Source organism: Capra hircus, chromosome 11 (assembly GCF_001704415.2).
Source record: "Capra hircus breed San Clemente chromosome 11, ASM170441v1, whole genome shotgun sequence".
Classification (NCBI taxonomy): domain Eukaryota; kingdom Metazoa; phylum Chordata; class Mammalia; order Artiodactyla; family Bovidae; genus Capra; species Capra hircus.
Window position 1 is genome coordinate 73,975,871 of NC_030818.1, and position 22,140 is coordinate 73,998,010.

Sequence of the window (22,140 nt, forward strand, 5' to 3'; positions counted from 1 at the left end):
ACTTCATGGGCAGCCCTGACTGCCACTACACACCCATGTCATGCCAACGTTAAGGATTAAGAGGGCTGACTCCGGAGCTCAGTTTCTAATCCCCATACTATATCTTCCAGCTCCATACACAGTTGACATACTTCTCTTTGCTCTTTTTATCTTAGACTGGAAGAGAAAGCTAACTTTCTTACTTTTTCTGCTTTAAACTAATTCAACACAACTAGTAAACAATACGGCTATACATATTCAAATCTTGAAAACATCAATATGAAGAAATGATAATAAATTTTCATCTTTAGCACACTTCACTGCTCTCACGCTCAACAGTATTATACCTAATGTCTTTAATAGTTGAAGATTTGACATTTTGCAATTATACTTCCACAATATCAGTTCTATTACAGGGTCAGTATGGCAGAAACCAACGCAACATTGTAAAGCAATCTTCCTCCAATAAAAAAAAATTAAAAAAGAGGAAATAAAAGAAACAGATGTTTATTGATTTATCAAATCATACTGAGATCCACATGAAAATGGAAAATATTCATGGAGGTCTGGAAAAATCAGTATAAATCCAATTCTTTTAAGCTTTAAACTATCAAAATTCTAATCAGGACTTATATTTCATAATTGCAAAGAATTTTAGAAACTTCACCGAACTAAGTTACATTACTTGTTTACTATGGAACAATCCAAAATAAGCTTTTTTTTTCTTAATAAGCATTTAATGTTTCAAAATTAAATTTTAACATTAAAATGCTTGAAAAATCTAACAAAATAACTGTTACAAAACTTTGAGCCTTGTCACTATCTTCCTGTAATGTATTTAAAACGTTTATAGCTATGTGTGAACAGAAGCAATGCTACCTTCCCCCTCATAATTTAGTGGGAAATTGGCAGCCATTCTTTTTCAGGGCACTAAACAAACTTTTGTCAAATTCTATTCATCTTCTGTAGCTAAATATATTGACCCAAAAAGCGACAGTTGCTCCAACTGTTTTCTCTTCTAGAAGACGCTTTCCGTCTCATCGCTTGGAATGAGAAAAGTGGTTATCTCAGAATTATTATTTTCTTGTTATATTTTCAGCTAAAGGTGAGAACAAGATGGGGGTAAATGTGGATGAGTAGCAGGGTAACGAGATAAACTGAGCTCACAGCTACAGTCACACACACCTTGACAGAAGTGAAAGTGTAAAAAAGGTCTAATCTGAACGTTCCACCTGCAGGCTAGAAGTACATAATAGGGACCCCAAGGGAAACATAATATTGGAAGAGGGGGGTCAGTGGATGCGCCCATGGGTACTGAAGACTCCACAAAAAGTACACCAAAACGGACCGTGGTCTACTTGGCATATCCGCACCGATGGACCTTGAACTAATCCGTAATTTCAGCTACTTCCAGCCTGAGAATCTGCCTTGAACAGTCAATAAATTTCTACCACTCGGCTGCGAACCTAACAAATTTCTAGGTCCTGAACCCTACCCTGGGCACAAGGTCGCATGCTCCATGAAGTGTAAAACTCTGCCACCTCCCGCGAGGCCGCCTTCCTGCCTAGGGACGCTGCCGGGCCAGATCGCGCGACCCTAGGGAGCAGCCTCAGCTCTGGGGCCTGGTGATGACGTCACGCGGCCCCTTGCTAGCATCGCGAGACTCTCTTCTCCCTCCCCCAGCTCCCTACCCTCCCAACCGCCAGCGCCCGCTGCCAGGCAGCGGCGGGGATGGCGAGCCGCGGAGCCGGGGCGGTGACGAGAGCAGCGGTCCCGCCATTGGACGAGGAAGCCTGAGGGACGGGCCAGTGTGGTGAACAAGCAGAGACCGAGGCTGCTGGCCCCGAGAGAGCGAGGGCCATGGAGGCCAGCATGCCGAAGCGGAAGGAGCCTGGCAAGTCCCTGCGCATCAAAGTCATCTCCATGGGCAACGCCGAAGTGGGAAAAGTGAGTACCGCGCTGGGAGGGGCGGGACCACAGCGCGGCGGAGCGACGTGCCGATTGGCTGGGAGGGCGGCCACTCAACAGCCTGGTCGCCCGGCCTCCTCCCCGCCCCTGAGCAGGCCTGGGTCTCCGGAGGCACACGGCTCCACGGGGAAAAACTCTCCTGACCTTTTTGACCTTTGGGTTGCCCCCCTCCGACACCTAAGAAGGTGTCTCGAGTGGCCTCTAACCGTTGACTACATCCCAAAGAGAGAGGAGGCCTAGGTCCTCATGTCAGATCGTCTGCTTGGATAACATATCTGCGTTCTGGGTGACCCGTACAGGACTTTGAGGTGGAGAATAAAAGTTTAGTTACCCCAGCAGAGCATGGGAGCTAATAACTTACTGGGCTGTGTGTGAGGATGGGGATTTGTAAAATTTACTCTGTAGATGTGGAGCCCAGAATCTACATTTCATTTGTAAGAGAGCGTGACTGATGCTGAAGTGTTTCACAGGGAGGTGCAGTGGATGTCAAGGAACTTGCTCTATTTTGTTTTGTGTTTATCTCCGATAGTGTCACCACATGCATTATTGCAAAGAAGTCTTAGATCCACTGTCTTTTTCTATGGTGCGTCTACTGGCTATCAGCTCTAAGCTCTCCCGTAGTATTGGGGGTAGGGAGGGCAAGAGGTGAACGGAGGTCTTTATCCCCACGTGAATTCTAAGACCGCCTCTTCTTCATCCAAATTGTCTCTTCTTCAGGGTGAGTGGAAGCTGTTAGTTAAGAACCTTCCAAGGTCATCAAATCAGTGACTGAGACAGAATTAGAACCTGGGTCTTCACACTCCCATTGCAATGTTCTTTCCATCATTGTTTAGTCGCCAGGACTTTTGCGACCCCATGGACTGTAGCCCGCCAGGCTCCACTGTCCGTGGGATTTCCAAGGCAAGCATACTAGATTGAGTATTTCCCTCAATTTCCCTTTCCAGGGGATCTTCCTAACCCAGGGATCGAACCCGCATCTCCTGCATTGCCGGCAGATACTTTACCACTGAGCAACCGGGAAGCCCCCCTTTCCAATCATTATTTGCTGTCAAAATCAACTCCTAGTAGGATCTACATGCCCAGAGAGCTGTTAATGGGAGTGTTTATGCCAAAGACCTGCACGTAGTTGATGCTCACTAAATGTTTATTAGTGTCTTTTCTTTCCATTTATTATTTTGTACTGTTTATATATCTATGTATATGTATGTACTAACATAGCTGAAAGTCAATGATTACTGAATGTAAACTATGTGCCAGGCATTGAAAAGAAAAGACAGACCTCTAGAAGGTCATATACTAAATACTAAACTGGCTAAGTGAGCATGCTCACTTTTAAAATTTTGCTATGTTTAATGATTCAACTTTAGAAATAGCTTAAAATGTCCAGTGTCAACCACGTTCATGTAATACAGTTCTAGATTTATTAACCAGTGCAGTTAGGGAGAAAGAAATAAGTATGAAATGCTAAAAAGGAGAAAGCAAAATTGCCATTATATGTTAATGATATGATTGTTTATCTGAAAACACAAAGAGAATTAACTGAAAACCTATTAGAAACAATAAGACAAAATTAATATATAAAACTTACAGCTTTACTGTATCAGAATTATAATTTTTGGATTATATAATTGAAAAACTGTTTTAATTTACAATAATGACCAAAATAAAGTGCCCAGGCTTAAACTTCAGAAGATATAGGTAGGTCCTAGGACCTATTATAAAGAAACATTTTTATAGAGACATGCAATTACTTAGATAAGTGGAAAGGTGTGTGTCCTCTTAATTAGGATCACTCAATATTTTGGAGATATCAGTTCTTTAAAATAATCTACAAATGTCACTCAATTATAGTTAAAACATCAGTAGTTTTTTTCTTCAGAACATAGTAAAAGGTACTAAAAATCCTTATGAAAAATTAAATGTGAGACTAACCAAGAAAATTGAGGAGAAGAAATGAGAGGAAACTAACACTACCAGATATTAAAACATATTTTAAAGTTACTAAGCTTTTCCTATTGATACTGGAAAGTAAATACAGAGACATTAGTGAAACAGACTGGAGTCCAGAAATAAATCAAATGTATAAGGAAATTCAGTTTACAACAAAAATAGTTAAACTGGGAAAGTAGGGGCATTTAATAATACTTTTGTTACAACTATTTACTGTTTGGTCTTAGAGTGGATTCCTTTTGAATGCCTTTCTCAAAAATAATTTTTTTATAGATGAAATATTTAAGTGTAATCAAAAAATGTTTGCCTTAGTTATAAAAGTAAAACATACTCATTTTAAAGAATTTAGAAAATGTAGGAAGATATACAAATAAATAATTTTAGGTTAAAAAGGCATGCCCTAGTAAATAATCCTTGGCTCAAAGGACAAATCAAAGCAAATGACAAAATAACTAGAAACCAATAAAGGAGAGAATCCATGCCAAAATCTTCAGGGCAAATTGAAAGCAATCCTGAAAGGAAAATGAATTATCTAACTCATTTATAAAAAGGAGACATTAAAAACTAAAAGAATTTAGTAGTTGTACAACTTTGTGAATATGCTTGGAACCACTGAATTGTACACCTTAAAAGTATGAACATTATGGTATGGTATGACTGAATTTTCAAAAATAAAGGAACTTAAACTTAAGACAGAAGAAGAAGGGCACCAGATATGAGAGAAAGAATTCCCTGGAAAGATTAATGAAAAAGAAAAATGCCTAAAATTTATTTTAAGAAAAATAGAGAAAGCAAAAAATTACAAGATTAGTACTGAAAATCACATTCTGGATGAAATTAAAAGAAAGATTAAAGAATACTGCATATATTCAGTTCTGTGGGAACATATTTCAAAATACAGAGTAAATGGAGAATTTCTTAGCAAAATATAAATTACCGAAATTGACTCAAAAGGAAGTAGAACACCCAAGTGACCATTCATACAAAAATTTGGAAAAAGCAATTAAAAGATTTACTATCCAAAAAGGTATCAGGATCAGATGGCTTCATGAAAAGTTTTATTTAAGCTTTAAATAACATATAATTTCAGTTACTTAAGTTATTCCAAGGCAAACAAAAAGATGAACAGCACTCCAGTTTATTTATATAAAGTCATGATGACTTAAATAGCAAAACTTGATATAATCTCAATAAAGAAAAGTATATATACTATTTTCATATATGCATACAAATGCATAATTCCTAAATATCCATGAATAGAATTCAGCAGCATATCAAAAATTTCACTATTAGCAAGTAGGGTTTATTCCCGGAATCCAAACTTGGTTCAACATTAAGAAGTTAATCATCATAATTTGTTTATATTCTAAACCCTTTTTCTGTTAGATGATGTGTCTTTCTTACCAGTTTTTCTGGTTTGAGGATGTTAGAGTTATTAACTTTTGGCCAGCTGTATGAGTTACAAATATTTGCCCCAGTTATGTTCTTTTAATACTTGGTGTTTTGCCATACAATTGCTTTCATTATTATTTGTATATACTCAATTATGCCCATCTTTTTAAAAATTGAAATATAGTTGATGTACAATATTATGTTAGCTCCAGGTATGTTACACAGTGATTTGACATTTACATACATTATGAAATGATAATCACAAATCTAGCAACCAGCTGTCCTCATATGAAGTTATGCAATAATATTATTGACTATATTCTTCATGCTGTATAATACATTCTAGTGGCTGACTTCTTTTATAACTGGAGGTTTGTACCTCTTATTCCTGTTTACCTATTTCACTTCCCCAACGCCTACCCCTTCTGGCAACCACCCATTTCTTCTCTGTATCTATGAGTCTGTTTTTGTTTTGTTTGTCAAGTTCCACATATAAGTGAGGCCATATGGCATTTGTCTTTCTTTGACTTATTTCACTTAGAATAATACCCTCTAAATTTCATTCATGTTTTCACAAATGATAAGGTTTCATTTTTTAAATGAAAAAAATAAAATTTTAAAATTTATTTTAAAAATAACAGTAATAGTCCATTATGTGCATATATATAAAATATATATTTATACCATATCTTCTTCATCCATTCATCTATGGATGAACACTTAGGTTGCTTCCATATCTTAGCTATTGTAAATAATGCTGCAGTGAACATCAGAGTTCATATATCTTTTTGAATTGGCGTTTTTGTTTGCTTCAGGTAAGTACCCAGAAGTGAAATTGCTGGATCATATGGTTGTCCTATTTTTATTTTTTTGCCAAACCTTCATACAGTGTGTTCCATTGTGACTGCACCAGTTTACAGTCCCACCAGTGTTGCACAAGGATCCCTTTTCTCCACATCCTAACACTTGTTATTAATTGTCTTTTTGGTGACATCCATTCTTACTAGTGTAAGGTGGTATCTCATTGTAGTTTTAATTTGCATTTCCCTTATGATTAGTGGTGTGTTTTTATGTATGGTGTGAGAAAGTAGTTCAGTTGATTCTTTTACATATAGCTGTCTAGTTTTCCCAACACCATTTATTAAAAGTGGTGTGTTTTCCCATTATATATTATTGCTTCTTTGTCATTGATTGACCATCTAACTGTACGTTGTGTCTAGGTTGTCTATTCTGTTCCATTGATCTATGTATCTGTTTTTGTGTCAATATCCTACTGTTCTGATTACTGCCATTATGTACTATAGTTTGAAATCAGAGGGTATACCTCCAGCTTTGTTCTTTTTCAAGATGCTTTGACTATGCTTTTCTGTTTTTTTTTTTTTTTAATGGTTTCTGGGTTTTCTGTCTTGGTTGAAAAGGTTTTCAGATCTTCTACATATATTGTGTATTTTCTTCTGAAATTTTTATCGTTTTATTCTGAAATACTTGAATCACAAATTCACCTGTAATTATCACTTTTGTCACTTTAAAATTTTTCATGTATAATGGGATCTATTTCTGAGCTCTCTGTTCTTTTCTACTAATCTACTTGTCTATTCTTATGCCAATATAAGACCCTCTCAATTGATTTCAAACTATATTTTAATACCTGCCAATGCAAATTCTCACCTCTTTCTACTGCCCTGTCCCTTTCTTTTTTTATATATTTCAATTAGTTCTTCTCAGATAGCTGTTCTTTCATATGAATTTTAGGATAATTCTATCACCTGCCTCCTGAGAAATCTGTATGCAGTTCAAGAAGCAACAGAACTGGACATGGAATAACAAACTGGTTCCAAATTGGGAATGGAGTATGTCAAGGCTGTATATTGTCACCTTGTTTATTTAACTTATAGGCAGAGTATATCATGCAAAATGTCGGGCTGGATGAAGCACAAGCTGGAATCAAGATTGCAGGGAGAAATATCAATAACCTCAGATATGCAGATGACACCACCTTAATGGCAGAAAATGAAGAGGAACTAAAGAGCCTCTTGATGAAAGTGGAAGAGGAGAATGAAAGAGCTGGTTTAAAACTCACCATTCAAAAAGTAAGATCATGGCATCTGGTCCCATCATTTCATGCTAAATAGATGGGAAAACAATGGAAACAGTGACAGACTTTATTTTCTTGGGCTCCAAAATCACTGCAGATGGTGACTGCAGCTGTGAAATTAAAAGATGCTTGCTCTTTGGAAGAAAAGCTATGACCAGCCTAGACAGCATATTAAAAAGCAGAGACATTACTTTGCTGACAAAGGTCTGTCTAGTCAAAGCTATGGCTTTTCCAGTAGTCATATATGGATGTGAGAGTTCGACCATAAAGAAAGCTGAGCACCAAAGAATTGATGCTTTTGAACTGTGGTGTTAAAGGCTCTTCAGAGTCCCTTGGACTGCAAGGAGAAAACCAATCAATCCTGAAGGAAATCAGTCCTGAATATCCACTGGGAGGACTGATGGTGAAGCTGAAGCTCTAATCCTTTAGCCACCTGATGCAAAGAACTGACTCATTGGAAAAGACCCTGATGCTGGTAAAGACTGAAGGTGGGAGAAGGGGACAACAGAGGATGAGTTGGTTGGATGGCATCACCGAGTCAATGGACAAGAGTTTAAGCAAGCTGTGGGAGCTGGTGATGGACAGTGAGGCCTGGTGTGCTACAGTCCATGGTATCGCAAAGAGTTGGACACAGCTGAGCAACTGAACTGAAATTAGGGAGAAAAAAAGATTCAAACCTTAAGATTTTAATTGAAACTGCTTTTAAAAAGAAAAGTGCCTAAGAATCTACTTAAGAGGAATAGAGAATGCAAAAAACTCTCTCTGTATTTATGTTATTTAACTTAGCTTGTAAGATCCTAAGGCCCAGAAACCCTGTTTCTTTATAGGGAGTGGTTATTCATACTATTAATTAAATTTGTATCTCTTTTAATACTTAGGACTAGTGTTTAAATTGTCTACTGGAGTTAAAGGACTTGCAGGTCCCTTAATCTCATGAATAATTTAGAAAAAGGCTGTATTTATTTTTCTAGGATATTGTGAGAGAAAACATTTGAAAAGTGCTTTCAAGCTATAAAGTGTTTTTTAAAGTGTAGCTTCTTAGCAGCAGTCATTCCAAAGAAGTTTTTCCTTCGTTTCCCAGTGAGCTTATTAAGTACTTTTAAAAGCAGCTGTCCTATTTAATTTAGATTGAGGTTCATCAGGAAAGTGAGCAGAATAAGCTTCATCACCAGTGCATCAAGTAAATTATGTTTCATAAGTGCTAGGGATTGCTATTAATGTACAAGTCATTTTAAATCGCTCTTTCATTGGTACTGAGCTAATCACTCAGATATGAATATGCAAGATAAAAGGAGTAAAATACCTGCCTTCAAGTAGTTTACTGTCTAGCTGAAGAGATAAAATTATGTACAGGCAAAAGATAACAAGGCAGTGAATGATAACAAAAACATTGTATATTATGCTGGGGGCCAGCGTGAGGAACTCCGCCCATAGCAAAGGTCATGAGGAAGGAGGCTTGGCATAGGCAAAGGCGTGATCAAGCCTCAGGAAACCCCCTGTTCCCGAGCATCTAACCCCAAAACCAGAGTCTGTTTTATGCTCTCACCTACACCTCTGAGTTTACGGGGGGCTCTCCCCCATAACCGTTTCTCTTGGAGAAGGAGTAAACGCGCAGCTCCAAGGCAATAAAAATTCCTGGGTATGACAAGAGTGTTTCAGCTTACGGACTCCTCTGAAGGTTATCTAGCCCGCCTGTATAGGTTCGTCCAGCCACATGTGATTGTTTATAGCCTCCCAATCTGAGAGGCACGAGATGTTTTAGACTTACTAAAGGCAAATTCTTTTGGGGAGTTGGAAATTATTAGTATAATGGGTTGGTTAGGAATTATATTGGTGAAGGGTTTTTCATTTGTTGTGTCAATAATTGCTGCTAATTCCCTGCTCTGGGTGGGACAAGGATGTCTCAGGTCAAACCTCTCTGCAGACAGACTAGCTTGTGTGATAGGATTATCCATACTCCTGCCACATGATTGTTTACTACCTCTTAACCATAAACAGCACAGAGAGTTTTGGAGTATTTTGAGAGTCTTAATTAGCATAGGACTTTTTCTTCTTATTGAGTCAATGATTGCCGCCAGGCCTCCATATCCTTAGGCACCTGGGAATATATTAATCAATGTATTTGGACTATAGAAAAGGAAATACGGTAGTTTTTGATGTTAGCAATACTAGACTTTTTGAGTTAATGGATTTTCTCTTTTGTAATAGATCACTATGCTTTGTTATAAATCACTGTGTCCTTGCTATGTAAAAATGTAACTTTATCATATCTTAAGACTAAATAGATCATAAGGGGAGCATTGGTGAAAGGATTTTCATTTGTTGGGCTGATGTTTGCTGCTAAATCTCCATGTTCCCTACCCTTATGATGAATATAACTAGCATATAGGAGAAATAAGTATTAACCTTTAAGCATATAGGAGAAATAAGTATTAACCTTTAAGATTAATCCTGTTAACCTTGGGTTAAATAAATTCCTTTCTTGATTGTAACTCACTACACCCTCACCCTATAGGAATGCAACTGTATTTGGAGGGTGGTTCCTGGTTTAAGAAAAAATACCCTTGGAAGAAATAAGTGTTTTGGTTTTCAGAAAGAAAGGATCATAAAATGTCAGCAGGTCTCACTCATGGCCAGAAGATGATGTAATATCCCTAAGACCTTTTTTTTATACATTTATGTGAAGCACCTGATTTTGATAAAGGTCAGGACTGCTGACCCCCGCGTGACTCTGTATTCATCCCTATGTGTAACAAAAGGTATATAAGCAAACCCAAAAATAAAGAAATTGGATCAGTTACCGGAAAGACTGATTCCCCCACGTCGCTTCTTTCTTGCTCCCGTTTTTCTGGCTGAATTCCCATCTGGAGCATGGATGCTATTCCACGTAATCTAAGTTATTCAGCCTCTTTTTCTCCACTGATCTTCCTACTACACTATCCATTTCTAATCTCTCTATATCTGTGATTAAATATGTATTTTTCCAAAGATGCCAACTCCGTCCCCACCTTCGAATCACCCTGGATCCACTGGGGCTGGACCCTGGCAATATATATTTATATATACATCTATATACACATGTAGTTTATGTTGGAGGAGTTCAGATGTAGGCAAGATCTCTTATAACCAGAGTGCTTAGGGATAAGTAAGATTTGGAAAGAAGGGAGAAAGCTCCTTCCAAATAGGAAGGAAAGTAATGACAAGAGTCAGGAAGTCAGGCCTGGAGTTTGACAGAAATGGAGGATTTATATTAAAAGAGTTTAGACAAAAGACAGATTAGGGTCAGATTATAGAGAGTCTTGAATAATGGACAGAGGAGTTCGGATGTTGAACTCTTGGCAGTGAGAAGCTGCTGAAGATTTTTAGTTAGAGAAGTGAAATAATGTTAGTGGTATGCAGTGTTGGTTGAAATTGGGAGGGAAAGGAGGCATAAAGACCAATAAAAAATTTCCTATAGTTGTACAGGAGTAGATAATGAAGACCTAAACTAAAGTGGTATCAATGGGAATTAGAACGAAGAGAAAGATTGAAGAAACAGTCAAATGAAGATTTAGAAAAACTGAGTCAGATATGACTTTAATAATTTAATCCTCTGTAATTGGGAAAATGGTATTATTAACGGAAACAGATGTCAGCAGGATGAGCTGTTTGCTGTTTTTATGTATAAGATTAGTTCATATTTGGACACGTGGAATTTGTAGAATGGTTGGACATCTAAGTAGAAATTAGTCTAGTAGATATTTGGAGATGTGGATCTGGTCTGGGGAGGGAGGTCGAGATAGATATTTTGGTGTTATTATTAAAAGTATGTTGGTGTTATTATTGAGTAGAAGAGGTCTTCAAAAGAAGAGAGAACAAGGATTGAGCACTAAATTGAAAACATACCCATATTTGGTATTAAGGAAAGAATTTTTAAATAATTTTTCTTTAAAAACTTCACCTTTAGTACTTGTTTCAGTTATTTTATAATTGCGGCTTTTGAAAAAGCTTTGTCTCATAGGGGTAGATGAAGAAACCATAATGAAGAAATGTGCTTATTTTTTATGGGTTCCCAGAGTGTCTTTACTAAAAGCTTTTTTTTTTTTTTTAACCTTTTTAGAGCTGTATTATAAAGCGATACTGTGAGAAGAGATTTGTGTCTAAATACCTTGCAACAATTGGAATTGACTATGGAGTCACGAAGTGAGTACATACATTGTTTCCTTGGGCTTGTAAATCACATAGAAATTCAGACCCCTCTAAACTGATCTGTCTTGAAATAGAAATTCTGAAGATAAGCTGGTACAGAGAGGAACGAGACCTTTACAGACAGCAGTGATCATGTCATTCGTGCATCATGGAGCACGTTCTGTTCGCCAGGCCTTCTAAGTGGGATGTAGGGATTGGTGATGGGCAAGTCAGCACAAAGCCTGACTGGCAGACGTGGCTTTTCAGGAAGTATGTGTCTATGTAAGCAGGTCCTGTTAGCAGGTGTGTTTTTAGAGAATTTTGAAATATTTACTCCAAGAATTTTAAATATTATGTGAAAATTTTTCTATCAGAGAACTTCCTTTTAGTGATCTTTTTATAGCCTTTTGAAATCTAGCAAAAATGGTCTGGGAAGAGTGAAATTTAGGTATCAGTGGGGATTTATTTGAAGGTGGACTGAAGATGGGTTGAGCTTGGGGACACAGAGTCACATTAGGAGGGAAATACACCATGGAAGAGTAGAATGGAGGTAGATAGCTCATCTCCAGGGAGGGAAATTCAAGTGGCCAGTATTCAGACCCCAGCCCACCCCTCCCTTCTCTCTCATTACATTCTTTCACACACTTAACTCTCCATGCACACCGAATTCGTGCAGTCGTACTTTTCTTTCTCACTGCCATCCTTCATTCTGTCTGCCTGAAATGTGCTTTCCCCTCATCTCTCCCCCTGTCAATCTCCTCAAGCTCTAAAGTATACATGTTCCCATGAGACGTTCTGAACATCCCCTTTATCGGTCAGGACTCATTTTAGTTGAAAATGACAGTTGTATTAAAATTCTCTGCTATTCATAGGTGTTAGCATAAATTGTCTTGTCTTATTATTGGTATGTGTTTAATGTCTCCTGCTAGATTATGAGCTCCATGTCAAGAGGCTATTAGAATAAATAATCTCCAAGTGCCTGGTACAGTGCTAGTATACAGTCCATACTCAATAAATAATTATTGTTAGGTAAGATACAGCTAAAGAGGAAGTTTGCGACATTAGAATATGAGGGCAACATTCAAGAAGGTAGACTACAGTGGTGAGGGGTATCTATACTTCAGGGCACAGGATTTTAGTGATATGGTAGTATATCCTGTTTAAGGCAGTTTTGTTTTGAGTCCATATTAGTAGCTAATTTATTTACCTAAGAAGCAAGAGTTACCATGTTATGCCATCGAGCTGTGGTTTATTCAATAGACTATAGTCATCGATATCTGAGGAATATTGGTTCCAGGACCCCCTGTGGATACCAAAACCTGCCGATGTTCAAATCCCTGATATATAAGATAGTGTAGTACTTACTATATACATTCTCTCAATACTTTAAATCTTCTCTATATAACTATAATACATAATAGAATGTAAATACAATGTTAATGCTATGTAAATAGTTGCCACTTTGCAGCAAATTCAAATTTTGCTTTTTGAAATTTTAAGGTTTTTTTTTCCCTGAATATTTTTGGTCCAAGTTCAGTTGAATCTATGGATACAGAACTTGCAGATACGGAGTGTTGCAGATACAGAGTGTTGATTATGTTCTGTTTTTGGTTGAAATTTTTTTTTGTCCTTTGGTGAGGAAGAGGATATGATTGACAGAAACCTAACTCAGGTCAAAAAAAAAGGAGAGAAAAAAAATGCTATTGATCAATTCACATAATCCAATCATGAGGATATAGCTGGGTCTCAGAGATCCCTGGAACTAGGGAGGGATTTCACAACATGTCTCTCTCTACCTTTTGGCTCCCTCTCCACAGCTGCCAGTACTTCTCAGGCTTTCCAAAACTAATCTCAAATTTAAAAATCCCAGGGAAAGTTTTGATTGTCCAGGTGGTGACAGGCACCTTTCCCCAGCTCTGTTAGCTGTGGCCAGCAGAGTGGCATCAAAAAAGAAGATGGGAGAACCCATTTAAACCACAGATGGCAGGAGGAGGAGAGACACTCTTTGAGCAGTCAAAACAATGGAAGCTCACTCCATCCTTCAAATCACAGTATGCTTAAGAACTACTTGCAGAGTCTGTAAAAGTGAAGATTCCCAAGCCTCATCCAGTAAGATTCTGCTTTACTGGGGCTGAGGTGGGGCACAGGACTCTACAATACAAACACTCTCCCCCTCATTCCATAATTATGATTCAGGTGGTCTTCAGGCCACAGTTTAGGAGAGCACTGGCTTGAGGTCATGAATTACTGTTTTTCTTAAAGTAATATCCTCTGTCAGACTTCTGAAGTAAACTGCCCTGTTTTGAGTTCCAATTTGTAAACATAATTTATGTTTCTTCCTGATTTTATAAACTTCAGTTCCATCCCTTGTCAGCTGCTATGTGACAGAACTTTCTGATAGGAGTTGTTATGTAAGATCTTCTCCAGATGCTCGCAAACTCTTAAATATTTTGTTTTGTTTTGCTGTTCTCACATCCTTTTATGAGACAGATCCTGAATTCACAGTTGTCAAAATGAAAGCAAATGTGCATCTTAGAACTGATGAAATATGGCAGAGAATTCAGGACTGAAGAAATCACGATGAGTAGTGGTTAGTCTGATTTAAATATACAAGTAATATAAAACAACTGTAGGAATTATGGTTTCAGAATAGAAAGTACATGGTATAAACTTGGACAGGGAATTATAATCATAAACAAAGTAGGAGGTAATGTAGAAACAATGAGAGTAGGTGCTATTTCCTTGTAGTCCACAGAGGGAGTCCTACCAATGCTGTCTGAAGCACGTTACTTAAAAAACAGAACTCTAATCTGTTGATTTATTGTTAATAATCTCTATTCTTCACCTTAGAGGAATCTTTTAGGAAATGCTATTTCTGTAATGAAGAACATTTATATTTAAAACTCAGTAATTCCCCCCAGTTTACTTCAGTTTCTTTTTCTTTCTTTTGTTAAATGCAGTGAAAATTAAAATTTTCTTTTATTTTAAATTAACATAATCCCAATTTTATAAAAAATATTGATGTTTATCATTCTTATCTATATATAAGAAAGAAGTCTACAGTGATGCTCATCTGTTAATGAAGGTTTTTTTTTCTGGATGGTAGGCTTTGGGGTTACTTTTAAGCTTTCATCTTTGTACTTTTCTTTAGCGTTTGAGTTATTTATAATGTTTCATTGATTCATTTTCCAGTAGTGATTTTTCTCTAGAAAATAAAAGGACTAGGAGCAAGAATGGTATGATGTTAGCAGTAGTTAATTCTAATGTGAATGGTTGTTATTTCCCTTTTCTTTTCTCTACTTCCAAATTTCTGAAAACAGATTGACTGTTATTCTTGCTCAAGTGAAGATCATAAGAAAATTGAACAAACATCATAAAAATAGTAATACAACTTTGTACTATTTATTTGTACCATTTATTGTACTGCATGGTAACAAGCACAACCAGTAGTAATTAAGATGTCATACTAAGTGAAGTAAAACATTTTGTTTTTCTTCATCTTGCTCCTACTGTCCAGATAAATTTGTTTTAGCAGCACAGTAATAGCTACCGTTTGTTTTGTACGGGGTATAGACTGAACTGTTGTGGTAAGGTGAAGCTAAATGGGACTGCTTGTTCTAAAAAAGCCTCTTTTAAATTTCATACACATAACCTTTTGAAATTCATAAGCAACATAAATGATATTAACATGAGTACAGAAGCCATGACCTGCTTTGGGATTGTTTTCATTTGAACATTTCAGGGTACAAGTCAGAGACAGAGAAATCAAAGTTAACATCTTTGATATGGCTGGAGATCCCTTCTTCTATGAGGTAAGAAAGCGTTTTTGAGAAAAACCTATATCCAGTATTGTCAATGGGTTGAAGGAATGCTCCTGAATTATCAAAACAACCAATATTCAAGTCATGTGTAAAAATAGGTAAATTTAGCCAGTGTTTGTGCCTTAACTTAATGGACATCTGTTGGTCTTTTGTACTGTCTCCTTAAATAGTGGTAGGAAATTTTATTACTAATCTTTCAAACACTTAGATAAGACATTTTAACCTTCAAAAGACTGTTGCTTTTCACTTTGTGCCTTAGCCTAGAACACGAAAAGATAATTACATTCATCCTGAGGCTTAGGAATTCAGAAGTGTACCCTTCGTAGCCAGGTGCTAGAGGGATTTTCCAGGGCACTCCTCAGTCATATGTCCTCTCTCCCCAGAAGTTAAAGCAGCTTCACTTCACTTCCTTTCATCTGCCGATCAGTCCTCAGTACTCTCGGAGTGAATCTCATGGCCATTCTCTTTTGCTTTTCCTCCCTTCTGTTTTTCCTTTTCCATAAGGAGTCTATTTACTCTTTCTAGTTTGGCCGTTTCGTTTCTGCTTTTGTCTTTATTATTGCCTTCCTTCTGCTTCCTATGGATTTATTCTGCTCTTCTTGTAGTGAAGAGAGCTTAGCTTGTTGATTTGAGATGTTCATCTTTTCTAATGTATGAATTTGGTATTATAAATTCTCCTCCCAGCACTGCATAGCTGTATCCCACAAATTTTGGTATGTTGTATTTTCATTTTCATTTATACACTTCTTTTCAAAATTTCCCTTGATATTTTCTGTTTGACCTATGGATTATTTAGAAGTATGTTGTTTAGTTTCCAAGTGTTTAGAAATTTTCCTGTTATCTTTCTGTTACTGATTTCTAGTTTGATTTCAGAGAACATACTGTGATCAGAGAATATACTGTATGATTTCAATTTTTTAAAATTTATTGAGGTTTTTTTTTCATGGCTCAGGATGTGGCCTGTCTTGGTAAATGTTATGTGGGTGCTTAAAAAGAATGTGTATTCTGCTATTGATGGATAAAATGTTCTATAAATATTCATTAGATCCTTTTGGTCAGTTGTGTTGAATTCTTTTATATCCTTGCTTTTTTTCTGTTTATTTGTTCTGTTAGTTGCTAAAAGAGGGGTTTTGAAGTTTCCAGCTGTAACTGGATTTATCTATTTCTCTTTTCAGTTTTTGCTTCACATATTTGCAGCTATCTTGTTTGGTACATATACATTTAGGATTGCTTTGTATTCATTATATAATGTTGTTATTGTATACTGTCCGCCTGTGTCTCTGATAATTTTCTTCCTAATGTCTATTTTATCTGATATTAATATAGACATTTCTGCTTTCTTTTGATTAATATTTGCATGATACATCTTTTTCTATCTTTGCACTTTCAGCCTGCCTGTATCTTTATATTTGAAGTGACTTTGTTAGAGGATAATACATAGTTCAGTCATTTTTTTTTTAAGTATTATGCCAATTTTTTTGTCCTTAGCCCATTTATTTTTCTGTAATTATTGATATGTTAGGGCTTAAGTCTACTATTTTATTTTTTGTTTTCTATTTTTTATTTCTACTTTCTTTTTCCTGTCTTCCCGTGGGTTACTTGAATGCTTTCGGAATTCCATTTTGATTTGTCTATAGTGTTTTTGAGTAAATCTTTCTGCATAGCTTTATTGGTAGACACTCTACTTACTACACTACATGTTATCATAGTCTACTGTTATTAGTTTAACAATTTTAGTGGGGTGTAGAAACTATTCCTCCTTTTATGTCCCTTTATCCTCTCCCATTTATAATTATCTTCAATATTTTGTCTACATACGAGCACCACAGTAGTATTTAATTTTTGGTCAACTGTCAAACATAATTTAGAGAATGAGAGACAAGGAAAGCATATTATATTCACTCATATTTTTGCTTGCCCTATTCTTTCATCTTTTGTTGTGTTCCTATTGCAGGAAAGGGGTGGGGGGGGCCCTTCCAGGGCCCAAAAGGGGGCTCTTGTCTAACACGTGGAAAAGAATTGACTGAGGAGACATATGTGCTGACAAAGCAAGAGACTGTACTGGGAAGGGGTGCCTGGGTGGAGAGCAGTAGGGTAGGGGAACTCAGGAGGACTGCTCTGCCACATAGCCTGCAGTCTTGGATTTTATGGTGATGGGATTAGTTTCCAGGTTATCTTTAGCCAGTCATTCTGATTCAGGGTCCTTCCTGGTGGTGCATGCACTGTTCAGCCAGAATGGCGAGAAGGATTCTGGGAGGTAGTAGGACACGTATTGTCTCCTTTTGACCTTTCCCAAATTCTTCCAGTAGGTGGTGGCTTGTTAGTTGCGTGTTCCTTACTAGGACCTCCTGTTGTGAAATAACTCACACAAATGGTTATTATGGTACCTGGCCAGTGTGGGTGCTTTCAGTTAGCGTGCCTCCCCTAACATTCCAAGGCTGCATCTTTCATCCTTTCTATTTAGAGGACTCCTTTAGCCATTCTTTTAGTGTAAGTCTGGCGGCAACAGATTCTCTTAGTTTTCCTTGATTCTCTTAGTTTTCCAAACATTCCTTGAATGTTTTGGTTTCCCTTTGGTCTTGAGTAATTTTTTTTTTTATTGCAGGTATGGGATTCTGGGTTGATATTGTTACCAGACCAAACTTGGGTCCACTTGCCCTTGCACAGTAAATTCAGTTCTACTGACAATGGGTTATGGTGAAGGAAAGTACAGCGTTTATTGCAGAGTGCCAAGGAAGTAGCTGGGAACTGCTAAAACACAGAACAAAACCCCAAATTCCTAAAGGGTTTTTCAAAGCATTTTTAAAGGTGAGGGAGGGAGGGTTGCAGGGTATGACATCAGCTGTTGCACAAATCTCTGATTGGTTGATGGTGAAATAACAGGGCAGGGGTTGGCATTCTCTATCCTTAGGCACCAGTAGGTCTGGGGGTGCTTCTTGCTCTTGGTCATTAAGTAGTTCATTTCTTCCATTGGTGGTGGTTTTAGCATCTGTAAAACAGCTCAGGAAGTGTGCATCAGATACTATTATCTAGGTACTTAAAAGAGGAGCCATAGCAGAGGATGTGGGGGAGGAGTCTGTCCTGAAAACACTTCCATGGGGTTCTGCTCAGTTACAATTTTTCTTTTCTTTTTTTACAGCATTTGAAAAATAGTGTGCTTCTTTCCTCTGGCCTCATGGTTTCTGATGAGAAATCTGCTGTCATTTGAAATGTCTTTTCCCCCCACTTTGCTTTTTTAACATCGTCACTGGTTTTATAATATAAGATCAGGTCCCTTTCATGTTAAGCTTAGAAATTTCTGCTGCAAAATTGTTTCAACTCTGCATTGAGAAAGCAGCAGTGTTTTAAGCATTGTATTTCTTGGGAAAAATAGTAAATATCACAGAAAACTTCGTACTTTGCTGTTTACTCTAATTTCTCTCGAACTGTGTAAAAGTTCTTTCATGTTATATGAGAATCATTTCTCCTCATATGATTATTTTCCTTTTCTTTACTTATATTTCCTTATCATTTGTTGTTTTCATGCCAGCTCTTGTACTCCCTGAGCCTCTTAACCCCAACAATTTCAACACTCTAAGGGAAGAATGGGGTTTCTGACCGAAAGATTTATTGGGAAGGTTAACTTAATTACCAATAGGTTCAGAGAGGTGTCATTTTCTTTTTTTTCTTCTGACTGCTTTCATGATTTTTTTCCTTTGTCTTTAGTTATTAGAGGTTTAATTATGATGTCTATTGGCGTGGATTTCTTTGAGTATTTCCTGTTTGGGGTTTTCTCAGCTTCTTATATCTGTAGGCTTCCATCTCTTGACAAACTTGGGAAGTTTTCAGCCATTATTTCTTTCGTACTTTTTCAGTGCTACCATATTTATCCTCTCCTTCCTGGACTCTGATCTTGTTATAGTGTCACAGGTTCCTAAGGCTCTGCTCTTTTCCTTTTTTCTTTTCTTTCTTTTTTTTTTAAAGTTTATTTCCTCTCTATTGTTCAGATTAGGTAATTTTTATTATCCTTCCTTCTGTTTCACTGATTCTTTGCACCATCTCCTCCATTCTGCTGTTCATCACAACTCCTGAGCTTTTTATTTTATTCTATTTTTTCAGTAATTAATTTTTCTAAAATTTCCACTGTGCCTTTGCTTGAGTAGGTGCAGGTAGATAGACAGTGTTTCCCTGAGGTGTCAGTTTGGAGGAGAGTGGTTATCATGTAAAGTTCTTTGTCTTTCCTGGTCTTTCACTAAAGAGAGCAGCCTTTTGTTAGGCTTTTATTGGTCTGTACTCATTGGTATTTCCAAGTTGTACTTTTGCAGCCCTAAATTTTGGATACATGAGGAAAAGAAAACCTGGGAAACTCACCGCTGTGTCATTGCTCAGGTCGCAAGGTCCCTTGCTTGTCTGCCTTTTTCTATCCACTTTCCAGAGTCTTCTTATGTATGATTTATATATAGTCCAGAATTTTACTTCTGCTTAGTGGAAATAATAGGGAAAAGTACATCTACTTCATCTTCCCAGAGGAAACGTAATTTAATGACTATTTAATCTTCCATCTTGTGACACCCAGATATTTAGGTAAAATGAATTCCTTTTGATTGTGAAGCCTTATAATGGTTGTATCAATTTCACAAGTGTAGAATATTGTCAGTGAAAAAGGCATGGAGGCTCTCAGTGACCAGAAGTTTGACATAGATTCTGACTACCAGAAATGCTCACATTAATCTTAGGTTACACCAGAGTTATGTGAGTGGAGAGTCAGGAGATGCCCGAGAATCACTGTGTCCAGAGTTCTGTCATCGTAGGATCTCTTTCCGTAGCATTCCTGATTGATGGCCGTCATTCATCTACCAGATGGCAGCATGCCAGTTTCTGTGCTGCAGACTGGGAATACACAACCCCTGTTTTCACGACACATAAACATGTCAGAGAAGACACATGTTAAACAGAGGACAGAATGCTTGGGAGCACTTAGTACCCACACCTAGCTTATCTGGAAAGACAGGAAATCCTGTTGAAGGAAGCAGCATTTAAACTGGGTGCTGATGGAGAAGTAAGAGTTATGTAGGTTGGTGGGAATCCAGCGACAATATAAGTCACGGGACAGTTCTGAGTGGTGCAGACTCTAGGAGTTTGAAGAGTGATTTTCTTTAATGATGGGGTCTCACCCCTTCACAAGTTAATCCTTTAGAGTTAAAGACTCCATATTAACAACTTCTCTGTTGTGAAGCTGCCTTCCTTTGACTTTTGCCTCTGATTCTGGCCTTGTTTTTGAAGCAACATAGACTGAGTCTGTGCTTCTACAAGAGACCTCCTAATATTTGTTAATTTGCTTCTTTCAAGGTGAAACATTTTTTATTCTCACTACTGCATCCTGTTGGATAACCCCTAGTGAGCTGACAGGGAGCTGAGAACTGAGCACAGCTTTCCAGATACTATCTGACTAGTGACGAAGACTGAGTCTTCTGTTACTTTCTGTCATTAGACACTAGAATCTTACTAATGCAGCTCGCAATTTCAATAGCTTTTTCTCAGCAGCTAACAGAAATAGAAATATAATTAACAGAAGTGCCTTAAAATCATCACTTCTGAAGTACCTTTTCTCCAAAGAGCCTTGATCTCTCCTTTTTTGTCAAATGTTTGCTGTCTATAGCTCAAACCCTCCTTTTTGACAAAGCCAAAGTCATCATCTTTCTAAGCCCTCAACTGACCAGCATACCCCATTGCTCAGCACATGCCTAGTGAAGCACCCACGTTCATCCTCGGGGTCCCAGGCTTTCTCAGATCCTTAGCACCTATTCTGTGTTGGAGCTTCCACTGCCACCAGTCCAACCCACCAGGTTAACCCAAAGGGCCTCCTGAGAAAAGATGGTCCCTCAGTGTGTCAGGTAAAGTGATCTCAGAGGGGACTCCCGCCCAAGAGAAAGGTGGCCTGTGTCTTGCCATGAGTCTTGCTTCCCCTCGCACACACAACTGAATCCTGGGGTTTATTGGAATGAGTTAGTGGGTCTATAATAACTTTCTGAGGCCTGAGTGATACTAAACTAACAGCTTTCTCTAACCTATAAGCTTGAAAAGTGTGCCATCTCTGCTTTAAAGTTCAATAATCCTAGTTCCCTTAGCATCTTGTTTAATTGAACTGTGGATTAAGTCTGCCAGGACTCACAGTAGACTGCTCTTTGGGGAGATAAGGATAATAGGATTCTAGGGCACCACTGAGGCATCCCCTTGGACCTAAGGATACTCAGGTTTGAGGTAATAAAGTCACTTACTCAAGGTAACATAGGTAGATAGTTGCTGAACCCAGAATTGAGCTTGAGTCCTTTGAAAGAGAAATCCATTGAGCTTTTTAAATTCTCTTTTTATACACAAATCTCACTTTGGACAGCATGATCTCTACTGTTCTTTACTATACTTCTGCTCTTTGCTGTAGCACATTCAGCCATTTGATTAAACAAATATGTGTCAAATATTTATACCTGCTAGGCCCAGGGACTGACACAAAGGTGATATGTGCCTTCACACCACTTATAGTCTAGTGGGGAAGACAGCTAGCTACGCCACTAACTATGAAACTAGACAGGAAGTGGCATGAATGCTCTTAGAAGTACAAAATGCTGTGGTATTCCAGGGGATATAGAGGTTGCATTCTGTTTTGCAGGTGGAGGGGACCAGATGGTGAAAAAGGGAGAAGAAAAAGCTACATGAAAGATACAGTATTGTAGCTTGATCTTGGAAAGTGGAAGATGAAGAGGTGTCCATTTCCAGGTGGAATTAGGAGGG

At 37.7% G+C, this 22,140-nt stretch overlaps 1 protein-coding gene across 1 annotated transcript in view; it reads left to right on the top strand.

Annotated features, from left to right (window-relative positions):
- Positions 1,678–22,140, top strand: part of DNAJC27 (DnaJ heat shock protein family (Hsp40) member C27) — a 38,019-nt gene continuing 17,556 nt past the window's right edge. The window contains exons 1-3 of the mRNA XM_018055557.1: positions 1,678–1,926; positions 11,484–11,566; positions 15,294–15,363. Coding sequence (XP_017911046.1) covers positions 1,840–1,926; positions 11,484–11,566; positions 15,294–15,363 — 240 coding nt within the window. The 5' untranslated portion in view covers positions 1,678–1,839. The remainder of the gene's footprint in view (positions 1,927–11,483; positions 11,567–15,293; positions 15,364–22,140) is intronic.